The sequence below is a fragment of the Macaca mulatta genome, chromosome 10 (assembly GCF_049350105.2).
Source record: "Macaca mulatta isolate MMU2019108-1 chromosome 10, T2T-MMU8v2.0, whole genome shotgun sequence".
Classification (NCBI taxonomy): Eukaryota; Metazoa; Chordata; class Mammalia; order Primates; family Cercopithecidae; genus Macaca; species Macaca mulatta.
Genome location: NC_133415.1, coordinates 33,968,111 through 33,983,103, shown reverse-complemented (window position 1 = coordinate 33,983,103; position 14,993 = coordinate 33,968,111). Strand labels below are relative to the sequence as shown.

The 14,993-nt window shown below is 45.8% G+C and overlaps 1 protein-coding gene across 1 annotated transcript in view; it reads left to right on the top strand.

Annotated features, from left to right (window-relative positions):
- PEX26 (peroxisomal biogenesis factor 26) overlaps window positions 1–12,496 on the top strand; it is a 30,103-nt gene extending 17,607 nt beyond the window's left edge. Inside the window, exon 6 of the mRNA XM_077948610.1 lies at window positions 12,218–12,496. Coding sequence (XP_077804736.1) covers window positions 12,218–12,303 — 86 coding nt within the window. The 3' untranslated portion in view covers window positions 12,304–12,496. The remainder of the gene's footprint in view (window positions 1–12,217) is intronic.
- Window positions 12,497–14,993: the final 2,497 nt, after the last annotated feature.

Sequence of the window (14,993 nt, the reverse complement as noted above, 5' to 3'; positions counted from 1 at the left end):
TTTTAACATCCTCTTGTCACTTTTGTACTATCCAAGGTGGGACGGACAGGTGTCAGATAATAGCAGAGACTTGGTGAAGAAATGAAAGCACTTTTGTAGAAGTGTGTCAGCTCAGAAAAAAGTCTTTTTTTTTTTTTTTTTTTTTTTTCGGAGTCTCACTCAGTCCCCCAGGCTGGAGTGCAGTGACTGGATCTCAGCTCACTGCAAGCTCCGCCTCCCGGGTTCACACCATTCTCCTGCCTCAGCCTCCCGAGTAGCTGGGACTACAGGCGCCCGCCACCTCGCCCGGCTAATTTTTTGTATTTTTGGTAGAGACGGGGTTTCACCGTGTTAGCCAGGATGGTCTCGATCTCCTGACCTCGTGATCCACCCGTCTTGGCCTCCCACAGTGCTGGGATTACAGGCGTGAGCCACCGCGCCTGGCCAGAAAAAAACCCTCTTTAATGATGACCTCAATATAATTTATATGGAGAGGTTTCTTAGTGGAAAACGGATTTGTATGGTCCTTAGAATGTAACCTGCAGGTTCTTGCCTTCAGAAAAATGCATGCATACTTTTATGTCACAGGCTTATTTTCCAAATGCAGTAGAGCGCCATCCCTGCTTTGGCTTCTTACCTTGGCTCTGACCCCACTGACTGCCCTTTTCTGCCTCCATAACTAATTTCTCTTTTTCCTTTGGCCTCTTTCTCTTTCTTTCTTTCTTTCTTTCTTTCTTTCTTTCTTTCTTTCTTTCTTTCTTTCTTTCTTTCTTTCTTTCCTTCCTTCCTTCCTTCCTTCCTTCCTTCCTTCCTTCCTTCCTTCCTTCCTTCCTTCCTTCCTTCCTTCCTTCCTTCCTTCCTTCCTTCTTTCTCTTTCTCTCTTTCTCTCTCTTTTTCTCACTTTCTTTCTTTGACGGAATCTTGCTCTTGTCAGCTAGGCTGGAGTGCAGTGGTGCGATCTCGGCTCACTGCAACCTCCGCCTCCCGGGTTGAAGCCAGTGAGGTAGATATTATCATTTTAGAGACAGCAAAGCAGACTCAGGGGCTAATGTGCCCAGTGGCCCACAGCTTTTAAATGGTAGAGCTGGGATTTGAACCTAGGCATATGGGTACAGGATTTCTGTTCTTATCTCCCCCATAGCACCTGGAATGAGGTCATCCATGTAAGAGGCCAAGTAATAAAGATTTGTTGAATGAACTTGGATTTTGGCCTTAGGAATTAGGGAAGGAAGAAATAGAAGCAGCAAAAGTTGGTGAGCAGTAAGACCAGCACCAGGGCTGAAGGGTGGAGGTGGGGCAGGCGAGGGCTCGGTGCTTTGGCATCTGTTTAGTAGTATCGTTGCCCAGCTCCCTCCAGAGAAAGAGCAGGAGGTGTTCCTTCTCAGATGTACCAGCGACGACAGAGCCTGGCGGGCGTCCTCCTGTGTGGGTATAAATACAAGCTGGTCGTTTCATCAGATGACTCACAGATAAGCCATGCTCTTGGTTACCAGTGGACTTAGTGGGGTCCCAAAGGATGGGCTGCTTCCTCTGGAAAGCTGGGGAGCTGGTGAAAGTTTTTGGTCACCCCACCAGAGACATGCTACCCATTCCCAGTCCCTCTGTGGGCTCTGACATCCTCCGTCCAGCAGGCACCCCCTGCTCTGGAACCTTCCGGGAATGCTTCCCACTCCCCTTTTAGTACTTGTTCGTGTTCTGTCCTGTTTGTGGATTTCATGGTCTCCATAGAGACAAGTGCCTGTTTTCAGAGGTGCTAAAGACAGTGGCTAAAAGATGTGCTCTATTGAGCATCCCAGGAAACATCATTTTGCAAGGCTTTTAAAATTTTTTATTATTTAATTTTATTTATTATTATTATTTTTTGAGACGGAGTCTTGCTCTGTCACCCAGGCTGGAGTGCGGTGGCCGGATCTCTGCTCACTGCAAGCTCCACCTCCCGGGTTTACGCCATTCTCCTGCCTCAGCCTCCCGAGTAGCTGGGACTACAGGCGCCCGCCACCTCACCCGGCTAGGTTTTTGTATTTTTTTTAGTAGAGACGGAGTTTCACCGTGTTAGCCAGGATGGTCTCGATCTCCTGACCTCGTGATCCGCCCGTCTCGGCCTCCCAAAGTGCTGGGATTACAGGCTTGAGCCACCGCGCCCGGCCTATTTATTTTATTTTATTTTTTTAGAAACGAGGCCTAACCCCAAGGAGTAATTTTGCTGTGTACATGAGAGACACTGTGGGATTGTGGTTAAGAGGGTGGGTCCCAGGCCCATAATGCCCAAGTTTGTATCTTTTTTTTTTTTTTTTTTTGGAAACAGAGTCTCACTCTGTCGCCCAGGCTAGAGTGCAGTGGTGCCATCTCGAATCACTGCGACATCCACCTCCCAGGTTTAAGCAATTCTCCTGCCTCAGCCTCCCAAGTAGCTGGAACTACAGGCGCACACCACCACGCCTGGCTAATTTTTGAATTTTCAGTAGAGACGAGGTTTTACCATGTTGGCCAGGCTGGTCTCGAACTCTTAACCTCAAGTGTTCCACGTGCCTCAGCCTCCCAAAATGTTGGGATTATAGGTGTGAGCCACCACACCTGGCCCGAGTTTATATCTTGACTCACCTGCTTTGACCTTCAAATAATCTTTCCTGTGCCTCAGTTACTTCATAGGTTTGTTGTGAGGATTAACTGGTGCTAATCCATGTAAAACACTGAAAAGGTGCATAGCATATAGTGAGCAGGTGCTAGTTATTATTGTTGCTGTTAACTAAGTGAGATAAGGAGGGGAGAGTTGGAGTGGTAGAACTTAGGATCTTGTGAACACCACACCACAGAAAAGGCAGAGCTTCTGATTCCCATTCTCAGCCTACGAAATAGGCTTTGCAAATGGCTCTGATTTCTTAAAGAAGTGCTGAGCCTTTTTATATGTTCATTTAAGACCATGTTTAATTTTCTAAATATGCAATACATTCATAGGGTTTTTAAAAAGGCTTGAAAAGTCTAGTGTGAAAACCGTATTAGTCCATTTTCACACTGCTTTAGAGAAGTACCCGAGACTGGGTAATTGTTGAAGAAAAGAGGTTTAACTGACAGTTCTGCATGGCTGTGAGGCCTCAGGAAACAAGCAATCATAGTGGAAGGCAAAGGGGAAGCAAGGCACGTCTTACATGGTGGCAGGAGAGAGAGAGTGAGGGGGGGACGCCACACTTTAAAACCATCAGAACTTGTGAGAACTGACTCACTATCACAAGAACAACATGAGAGAAACTGTTCCCATGATCCAATCACCTCCCACCAGGTCCCTCCTCCGACATGTGGGGATTACAACATGTGGAGATGAGATTTGAGTGGGGACACAGAGCCAAACCATATCACCTCCCATCTCTTCATTTAGTAAGTTCACCCACCCCAGTGGCAGCCGCGGCCATTAGTTTGGTTTTTGTTTGTCTGTTTGTTTTGTTTTTGTTTTTTGTTTTTTTTTTGAGACGGAGTCTCGCTCTGTCGCCCAGCCTGGAGTGCAGTGGCCGGATCTCAGCTCACTGCAAGCTCCGCCTCCCGGGTTTAGACCATTCTCTTGCCTCAGCCTCCCGAGTAGCTGGTATTACAGGCGCCCACCACCTCGCCCGGCTAGTTTTTTGTATGTTTTAGTAGAGACGGGGTTTCACCGGGTTAGCCAGGATGGTCTCGATCTCCTGACCTCGTGATCCACCCATCTTGGCCTCCCAAAATGCTGGGATTACAGGCTTGAGCCACCGCGCCCGGCCATTTTTTCTATTTTTAATTGTGATGGGGTTTCACCATGTTAGCCAGGATGGTCTCAATTTCCTGACCTCATGATCCACCTGCCTCGGCCTCCCAAAGTGCTGGGGTTACAGGCGTGAGCCACCGTGCCTGGCCATGGTCATTAGTTTTAAATTTATTCTTCCAGATTTTTTTCCACCAATGCAAAATCAATATGGATATAGATCCTAGTTTCTCTTTTTTATAAAAAAAAATTGTAGTATATTATGTACTCTGTTTTATTCCTTGCTTTTTTTTTCTTATAAAAAATATAGAGATAGGGTCTTACTACACTGACCAGGCTGGTGTTGAAGTTGCCTCAAGTGATCCTCCCATCTTGACCTCCCAAAGTGCTGGGATTATAGGCATGAGCCACCACACCCGGATGATTTTTTTATTTTTCAAAGAGGTGGCATGATTTTGATGATAATAAAGGACAATATGTAATTAATGTAATTATAATATAGCCTTCTAGAGGCCAGGTGCAGTGGCCCACGCCCATAATCCCACCACTTTGGGTGACCAAGGAAGGTGGATCATGAGGCCAAGGCAGGTGGATCATGAGGCCAGGAGTTTGAGACCAGCCTGGCCAACATGATGAAAGCCCATCTCTTCAAAAATTCTAAAAATTGGCCGGGCACGGTGGCTCACGTCTGTAATCCCAGCACTTTGGGAGGCCGAGGCAGGCAGATCATGAGGTTAGGAGATTGAGACCATCCTGGCTAACATGGTGAAACCCCATCTCTGCTAAAAAAAAAAAAAAAAAAAAAAAAATTAGCCAGGCATGGTGGCGGGTGCCTGCAGTCCCTGCTATTCAGGAGGCTGAGGCAGGAGAATGGCGTGAATCTGGGAGGCGGAGCTTGCAGTGAGCTGAGATTGTGCCACGGCACTCCAGCCTGGGTGACAAAGCAAGACTCTGTCTCAAAAAAAAAAAAAAAAAAAAAAATCTAAAAATCAGTTGGGTGTGGTGGCATGCACCTATAATCCCAGCTACTTGGGAGGCTGAGGCACAAAAATTGCTCAAACCCAGGAGGCACAGCTTGCAGTGAGCCGAGATCGAGCCACTGCACTCCAGCCTGGGCGACAGAGTGAGACTCTGTCCCACACATACACACAAGAAAAGTATAAATATATGGCTTCCTGGATATAGGATCGAACTGGTTTGGTTCTGGCTCTGTTACTAATTTGCCCTATAACATTGTATAAATCATTTAATCTTCTTGGGTCCAATTTTTCTCACCTCCAAGATGGGGACAAAAATTGCCTTCCTTGGCTGGGTGCAGTGGCTCATGCCTGTAATTCCAGCACTTTGGGAGGCTGAGACCAGCCTGGCCACCATGATGAAACCCCACCTCTACTAAAAATACAAAAATTAGCTGGGTGTGGTGGTACACACCTGTAATCCCAGCTATTCAGGAGGAGGCTGAGGCAGGAGAATCTGTGGAACCCAGGAGGTAGAGGTTGCAGTGAGCTGAGATCCTGCCACTGCACTCCAGTCTGGGAGACAGAGTGAGACTCCGTCTCAAAAAAAAAAAAAGAAAAAAAAGGAAAAAGAAAAAAATTACCTCCATCATTTTCTTTATAATATTATTGTATAAAATGAGTAAAAGTCTATAAGAAAAACTTAGAAAAGTATTAAGTGATACACATATGTGTATGTGTGTATGTATACATATACACATATATATAAAATATATACATATGCAATGGAGTAATGAAAATACTGCATAATAAATATAAAATAGATTAAAACTATTTAAAATAGATGCATGAAATAAGTTAAATAGATATTGATGTCTGCATATAGGCACATTTAGTTGGATTAAGTTAGATTTAAATGGTCTGATAGAGAACTGTGCATACAATTATATAGGCAACTGCAAATCAACCCTTTCTCTGGGTTGTCTAAAATAATCAGGTATTAGACCAAAAAATGACATGGTGTCTGCCTTACCTTTTAGTGGTAAGGAAGAGGAAGATTTGCAGGAAGAGGAAGGTGGGGGCTGGTGAATGGAAAGGTAGTAGAGTTTGTGAGGGAATGTTCTGTGTAACTGAAAACAAAGGCTGGAGATTTGTGGACCGGAAGGTGGGAATCTACTCTGAAGGACAGGCAAGAGTCCAGCCCAGGGAAAAAGGTGCAGATGGGTAGGATTTGGGTGGGTACTGGAATTAAAAAAATGGATTTGTGAGTGCATATTGCTGGGGTCAAAACCAAAAAATCAAATTGACCAGAGTGAAAAATAGCCTGGGTCCTAGTATGGCTCTGCTGCCACGTGGGATGACTGGACTTCTTTTCAGTTTTGTGTAACAGTCCATGCTACTTATAGTATACATGAAACGCTTTCTATTCATTCAAGCAACCTTACTAAAAACACCCCATGAAAATAAAAGTCGATATCTTCCCTTCAAAATACATTCATATGTGCTTATTGTAAGCATATATCTACCACTTTGAGTTTGGCATTCTTTTTCATTTAATCTTATTACCTATTCAGCTTCCAACGTTATCACTTCCTTACTATATGCATTTGTTTCCTAGGACTGCTGTTAACAAATTGCCACAAATGTATGGCTTAAAACCACAGAAATTTATTCTCTCATGGCTCTGAAGGCCAGAAGTCAGCCAAGGCCTCTGCCTCTGAAGGCTGCAGGCAAGATTCCTTCCTTGTTTCTTCCAGCTTCTGCTGGCTCTAGGTGTTCCCTGGCCTGCAACAGCATCACTCCAATGCCTGCCTCAATCTTTGCTTGACCGTCTTCTGTACCTCTGTGTCTTCTCTGCCAAGGATGCATGTCATTGAATTTAGGACCCACCCTAATCCAGGATGATCTCATCTTGAGGTCCTCAGTTACGTCTTGAGGTCCTCGATTATTTGGAATAAGGTAATTATTACCTTCTATAATTACATTATATATATATATCATTATCCATCTATAATGTAATCGATAATTACATTATTCCAAATAATATCACATTCTGAGATTTTAGGTAAACATATCTTTAGGGGGCCAAAATTCAATCCACTAATCCATGTTAGTAACCATGCAGTGTTCCTTCTTATTTCTATGTTGACCATTTCAGCTCTTTCTACTTTTTATTATTATTATTATTTTTGAGATGGAGTTCAATCTTGTTGCCTAGGCTGGAGTGCAATGGTGCAATCTTGGCTCACTGCGAGCTCCGCCTCCCAGGTTCAAGCAATTCTCCTGCCTCAGCCTCCCGAGTAGCCAGTATGACAGGCATGCGCCACCACGCCCAGCTAATTTTATATTTTCAGTAGAGACAAGGTTTCACTATTTTGGCCAGGCTGTTCTCAAACTCCTGATCTCAGGTGATCTGCCCTCCTCAGCCTCCCAAAGTGCTGGGATTACAGGCGTGAGCCACCATGCCCGGCCAGCTCTTTCTAACTTGAAAAAAAAAAAGACGGTTCTTGCAAAATACCTCAAGTGTACCTCATTTACCTCAAATATACCTCATGGTCCAAAAGTATTTAGTAAGCAACATATCATTATAGAAAAACACATAGTTTGTGGCTCCAACTTTAAAACCAGAATAACCAAGTGAAAAGTCAGTACAGATTCTTACTTTTACTTAAAAAATCAAAGGTACACATTGGGAATTAAACTGCTATGTTTTTCTTCTTTCTAGAGATGTGATGTACATATTTTCTGGTCAGTAATATGCTACCAATGGTACCAAACCAAAGCAGGTAGACGACCAGCAAAGGTATTTATTACTTCCTACGCAGGCTGAGATGATGAGTGGAACACCATCTCGGTGGAAAGATTTTGACAGGAAGAAGAAATTGCAGAGTCCCGACCTGTCCCAGAGAACCTAACAAACCCATCCTGGATTAGGGTGGGTCCTAAATTCAATGACATGCATCCTTGGCAGAGAAGACACAGAGGTACAGAAGACGGTCAAGCAAAGATTGAGGCAGGCATTGGAGTGATGCTGTTGCAGGCCAGGGAACACCTAGAGCCAGCAGAAGCTGGAAGAAACAAGGAAGGAATCTTGCCTGTAGCCTTCAGAGGCAGAGGCCTTGGCTGACTTCTGGCCTTCAGAGCTGTGAGAGAATAAATTTTTGTGGTTTTAAGCCATACATTTGTGGCAATTTGTTAACAGCAGTCCTAGGAAACAAATGCATATAGTAAGGAAGTGATAACGTTGGAAGCTGAATAGGTAATAAGATTAAATGAAAATGATCTATATGGAAAGGATTTTCGGCAAACATGCACAAACACAGTTAATATGCTGGAAGAAGAGGATAGCTTTTAGTCTGTTTCCAGCACATGGTCTACACTCGCTGATACCCCATACGACAGGAATGATCTCCGACTTAGAGGGCATTTTTGCCTTCACAGCACTAACAACTAAAAGGCACACAGATACTCTGATCTTTAAGCAGATAATCATGGAATTCTCAACATCATATCCACCAGGTTAGGCTGAGGGTTCATCTATAAAAGTATTTTTCCAAAAATAATGCTTTAAAGAGACTTCTAGAAACAGTGGGACTGTATCAGGATCCACAGAAGACTTTTTGACCCAAAGATTCAAATATAGAACTAGGGACTGATTTTCACATGTAGGTTTTAGCTAAAGGACATCTCTTTCAGTTGATTCCCACAGCCAAGACTAGCTTTGATCGTGGGAGATTCAGAAACCTCAAGACAGGCAGCTGGTTTGAGTAACACCCTAGATAACAGTCCCAGTCAAAAACCCCGCTGAGGTTGAAGGACTGAAACTGACCTACGTGAAAAAGAGCTATGAGTGCATGAGAAGACTCACGCTGATTTTGACCTTCCTCTGGCCCTTTGCCCTCAACTGCTTGCTGGAGAGTAGCGAGGAGGAGCATGTGGCACCCTCATTGGAGGCTGGAGCACTGCTGCAGAAAGTGATTCTTACACTTCAAGACACAGCCTAAGTATGACCACCTGTATGGACCCTTCCCTAATGCCCAGGATCAAGAAAAGAATGTGGCCACCTTCCAAGGCTCCTAGTAGCTTCTCAATGACCTATGTCAAAACCCGAACCAGAGCAGCAGTGATGAGATCACCCTGTCTTTTAAGACCTGACATTACAATGGCCTCATCCTGCACATGGGCAAGTCAGCTCTCTGATGGATGATGCAATCTCCTTGGTCATTAACCTGAGGTCTGGGGCCTTTGAAGCTATTGAGGACCAGTGAATGGAGAATTCGATGACAATGCCTGGCGTGATGTGAGGGTGACACATCACGGCAGGTGATGGCTGAGGAGAGAGAATGCCCAGAAAGCTCATCTTAGGTGGTTGGGTAGGAAGTTTGTGAAGCAGGTGGTGGGTGAGATGGAGTGGGTAGAGATTCAGGTATGGATATGTCAGTGTCTAACTTTCTTCTAGTCTTTGCAATTTCACAAGGAAAATCACTAAAATGTGCGTCTCCTCATTTAAAAAAAAAAAAAAAAAAGTTCATGCCAAAGCTGCTGGGACAAAGAGAATTCATGATAGCGGCTTATTCCACACTGTTGACACACCGAATGCCTGCTGGTGGAAGGGCCCCAGCTGGAATGCCGGGCATGGGTTTGCCCCAGAGCAGTCTGATTCAAAAGCACCTGAGAGATGGGAGGAGTACCAGGGTTACTAAACACAAGAAGGTGTTTCTGGAGAAACACGTCAAGCCATTTGTTTTTGATCCTTAGTACTTACCATGAATGGTGAGCTGCTGAACAGTCAGTCTTTCCAAGATGTGTTGTTCTGTCCTCAATAGCTGCAGCCTCTCCAAACCAGTGGGCTGGTGACATCCAGGATGATCCTCTTCATTGCCTGGAGGTGGGACCTAGTGCCACAGCTTGTTCAGGGAAGCTGGCATAGAAGATGATTTGCTCAACAAAGTCACCGCTAACTATCGCTTAGGTCTAGTCCCCAGCCTATGGCAGCAAGTACTCCTGGTAGTACTTGTTCACAAAATTTCTCTATAATAACCGGAACATGTCATCCATGATAATGTCTACTAAATATCCAACGACAGCATCAAATTCTGTTTGATGAAGGGCACCAGCCCCTTCATCTTTATGGTGCCTAATATTGTGAAGGTGACTGTGCCAAATCCAGCAATCTGCTCCAGCAGCTGTCCTTCAGGACACTTTTCTGTCAAGTAAATACATTTAGTAAAAATAGGCATGTAGCCAGGCGTGGTGGCTCATACCTGTAATTGCAGCACTTTGGGAGGCTGAGGCAGGTGAATCGTGAGGTCAGGAGTTCGAGACCAGCCTGGCCAACATGGTGAAACCCCATCTCTACTAAAAATACAAAAAATTAGCTGGGCATGGTGGCACGTGCCTGTAATCCCAGCTACTTGGGAGGCTGAGGCAGCAGAATCGCTTGAACCTGGGAGGTGGAGGTTGCAGTGAGTTGAGATTGTGCCACTGCACTCCAGCCTGGGTGACAGTGCAAGACTGCATCTCAAAAAAAAAAAAAAAAAAAAAAATAGGCATGTGAAAGTTGATCTCATGGAGGTAGAGAGTAGAATGACAATTACTAGAGGCTTGGCAGAGTGTGTATGTGGGATGAAGAGGTGGCTTGATGCACACAAACATAGATAGAAGGAGTGAGTTCTAATGCTTGATAGCAGAATAGGGTGACCATTGTTAACACTGTATTATATGTTTCAAAATAGACAGAAGAAAGGATTTGAAATGTTCTCAACACATAGAAATGAGAAATACTCAAGGTGATGGATATCCTGGATACCCTGAGTTGATCACTATACATTCTATGCATGTAACAAAATGTCACATCTCTTTCAATAATATGTACAAATATTATTTATCAAAAAGTAGGCGTGAGGTGAGTTGATTTTCTTCCATGTCTTCAAACTCCTGGTAGTACTTGTCCACAAATTTCTCTATAATAACCGGAACATGTCATCCATGATAACATCTACTGAATATCCAGTCACAGCATCAAATTCTGTATCAGAGGCAGAAGAGAAGGACAGCACGAAGCTCGATTCCTCCAAGTGTCCTTTGGCTGGTGGCCCTCCACCCTACCCACAGCCCGGGCAGCTCAGCCCCGTCTCGGTCCCATACAGAGCCAGAGCCACAGCCACAGTGAGAGCCTGGCAGCCCACCCGGAGGAGGCTTCTTGGCCCAGCCCGGTCAACACCCACATGCACCACCACCACCTTTTTGCTATTGTGAATAACAAATCTCTAAACAGATTGCATATGAAAATGCTGTGAGATCACCGAGGGCTGAGTAGGACAGTTAAGACGATAGCAGTGTTGTTTTCTTTCTGGGTTTTTTTCTTGGGCTACTTTTTGAAAGTGGATCTACACCATTGATAGAGATCTGTTTTTCTGCTCTTGCAACATACTGCCAGGACGTGGTCCAGAAAGACTGGGTACTTTGCAATACTCATAGCAATATATGAAGTGATTGGAAAAAATGAGACTATTCAACCAATTGTTTCAGTGTTGGATAGGAGAGAGATGTCCAGAAAGGGGAAGAGTTAACCATCTACACAATACCAAAAGCAGGAGGTGATGACCGATGGCTTCATCTTTTCTAATCTATCCCACACAGACCCACACAGGGTCTGCTTTTTTTTTTTTTAAAGACAGAGTTTTGCTCTTGTTGTCCAGGCTGGAGTGCAATAGCATGGCATGATCTCAGCTCACCACAACCTTCACCTCCCAGGTTCAAGTGATTCTCCTGCCTTAGCCTCCCAAGTAGCTGGGATTAGAGGCATGCGCCACCACGCCTGGCTAATTTTTGTATTTTTAGTAGAGACAGGATTTCTCCATGTTGGTCAGGCTGGTCTCGAACTCCCAACCTCAGGTGGTCTGCCTGCCTTGGCCTTCCAAAGTGTTGGGATTACAGGCGTGAGCCATCGCACCCGGCCCTTTGGGTGCTCTTTTAGGAGCTGGTAGCGGAAGAAGGTGGTTATCCATCTGTGACAGAGCCTTGGGTGTCACAGGGTGGCCTTTCCTCCTGTTTGCAGGAGGTGAGTTTTCCTGAGTTCCTAGCCTCAGTGTTCTCTGCACGGTCTATCACTGACTCCCGCTCCCAGTGCTCACTGCCTCTTGTTCTCACTGCCTCCTGTTTCTGCTGAGTTCTTTGCATCTGCCTGATGTTGGCTTAAAGGTCCACCCCTCCCAAGGGAATTTGTCCCACGCTTCACCTCCGCTTTGGTGATCTCTTGATTACGGCTGTAATCAAGCCATGTAAACCTTAAAGGACAGCCACTTTGTTTGTGATCCTGCAGCCAAAATGGTTCACCCTCAACTTCCCTTAATCCCTTGCAGCATCTGAGACACACGGGTGAATGTATATAAGGTGCTTGGGGCTAACCAAAGTTAAATACATAGGACAAGTACTTGAATCTAGATAATCTAATGGTAAGATATCGTTTGGTCTCTAGACTTCATGGGCTCACCCCAGCAGTGGGGTGCCTGGAAATGAACAGATCTTTCTTGTGTCTTATCCTCTGGGCTTCCAGGCTCCCCGAACATGGTGACCTCCATCTGTAACACCCACTATCCCAGAGCAGCATCCTGGATATTGGAACTCTCAAGTCTAACCTAAGAGAACAAGGACAAGCCTCTCTATGTAAGATTTGCCCGTCCAGATCCAGTTGAGCTCTGCTCTGGAGTCGGACTCTCTGAAGGCATAGCCCAGCTCTAGGTCTTACCAATTATGTGATCAGCAATGAGAGTTAATGTTTCTATGTTTCTGATGCTTCATTTTAAAATGGGGATAATAAAAATTTAACTTCAGAGGTTTGTTGTGAGGAGTAAAAGCCATTACAGTGTTTGGCATATAGAAAGTGCTCAGTGTTGGGGAATATTGGACAGATAATGAATATCACCAAGAGTCTTTTTCTGGGTGATTATCTTACATCCTGCTCTAATGAATGTGGCTCAACTATTTAGGCCATAACTGTAATTATTATATTTGGTTATATGGCCCCATAGCATTAAAATTCATACAAGAAGAACTTCACTCACACATAGTAACTGGAATGCAGTAGATGTGGGTAATTTCTTTAAAAAGCCTAAATCATATGGGTGGTTGCTTTCTCATAAACAGCCTAGGCTTCACTTTAGTTTCTCATCTGCAAAAAGGGGACTGTACTAGGGTTCTCCAGAGAAACGGAACCAATAGGTGATATCTAGAGAGTTATAGGGAATTGGCCCATGCAATTATAGGGGCTAAGAAACCCAGGACCTGTGGTGGGCATGCTGGAGACCCAGGAGAGCTGATGGTGTGGTTCCAGTCTGTCTGAAGCCTGAGACCGAGGAGAGCTGATGGTGTGGTTCCAGTCTGTCTGAAGCCTGAGACCCAGGAGAGCTGATGGTGTGGTTCCAGTCTGTCTCAAGCCTGAGACCGAGGACATCTGAAGATGTGGTTCCAGTCTGTCTGAAGCCTGAGACCGAGGAGAGCTGATGGTGTGGTTCCAGTCTGTCTGAAGCCTGAGACCGAGGACAGCTGAAGATGTGGTTCCAGTCTGTCTGAAGCCTGAGACCGAGGACAGCTGATGGTGTGGTTCCAGCCTGTCTGAAGCCTGAGACCGAGGACAGCTGAAGACGTGGTTCCAGTCTGTCTGAAGCCTGAGACCGAGGACAGCTGATGGTGTGGTTCCAGCCTGTCTGAAGCCTGAGACCGAGGACAGCTGATGGTGTGGTTCCAGTCTGTCTGAATCCTGAGACCCAGGAGAGCTGGTGGTGTGGTTCCAGTCTGTCTGAAGCCTGAGACCGAGGACAGCTGAAGACATGGTTCCAGACTGAGTCTGAAGCCTGAGACCCACGAGAGCTGGTGGTGTGGTTCCAGTCTGTCTGAAGCCTGAGACCCAGGAGAGCTGGTGGTGTGGTTCCAGTCTGTCTGAAGCCTGAGACCGAGGACAGCTGAAGACGTGGTTCCAGACTGAGTCTGAAGCCTGAGACCCACAAGAGCTGGTGGTGTGGTTCCAGTCTGTCTGAAGCCTGAGACCGAGGACAGCTGAAGACGTGGTTCCAGACTGAGTCTGAAGCCTGAGACCCACGAGAGCTGGTGGTGTGGTTCCAGTCTGTCTGAAGCCTGAGACCCAGGAGAGCTGAAGACGTGGTTCCAGTCTGAGTCTGAAGCCTGAGACCCAGGGAGCTGAAGATGTGGTTCCAGTCTGAGTCTGAAGCCTGAGACCCAGGGAGCTGAAGACGTGGTTCCAGACTGAGTCTGAAGCCTGAGACCCACGAGAGCTGGTGGTGTGGTTCCAGTCTGTCTGAAGCCTGAGACCGAGGACAGCTGATGGTGTGGTTCCAGTCTGTCTGAAGCCTGAGACCCACGAGAGCTGGTGGTGTGGTTCCAGTCTGTCTGAAGCCTGAGACCGAGGACAGCTGAAGACGTGGTTCCAGACTGAGTCTGAAGCCTGAGACCCACGAGAGCTGGTGGTGTGGTTCCAGTCTGTCTGAAGCCTGAGACCCAGGGAGCTGAAGATGAGGTTTCAGTCTGAGTCAAGGCCTGAGACCCAGGAGAGCTGCTGGTGAAAGTTCTAGTGCAAGGGCAGAAGACCAATGTCCTAGCTCAACAGTCAGGCAGGTAGAAGTTCCCAGTTTCTCAGCCTCTTTGTTCTATTCTGTTCTTCAGTTGGTTGGCTAAGGCCTCTCCACATTAAGGAGGGCCATCTGTTTTTCATGGTCTGCTGATTCATATGTTTATCTCCCAGAAACACCCTCACAAACACACCCAGAATAATGTTCGACCAATGAATGTTGGGTACTTTGTGGCCAAGTCAAGTTGACGCATAAAATTAAACATCACAGGGACTTAAAAACATGTCCTTTCCCCTTTCCAAACTTCTACCCAGGGAGGAAAGCATAGAGCAGGGTGGGATGGAGTATCCAGGATGCCACAAATCAAATAATTTTAAGAGAGGACAAAAACCAAAAATAAGTAGATTTTTTTGGAGACAGTTTCACTCTTGTTGTCCAGGCTGGAGTGCAATGGTGCTATCTTGGCTCACTGCAACCTCCACCTCCTGGGTTCAAGCGATTCTCCTGCCTCAGCCTCTCAAGTAGCTGGGATTATAGGTATGCACCACCACGCCAGGCTAATTTTGTATTTTTAGTTGAGATGGGGTTTCACCATGTTAGTCAGGCTGGTCTTGAACTCCCAACCTCAGGTGATCCACCCGCCTCGGCCTCCCAAAGTGTTGGGATTATAGGCGTGAGCCACTGCGCCCAGCCAATTGTATCTTCTCTAAAGACTCCAAGACCACTGTCTTAGTCTGCTTATGACTG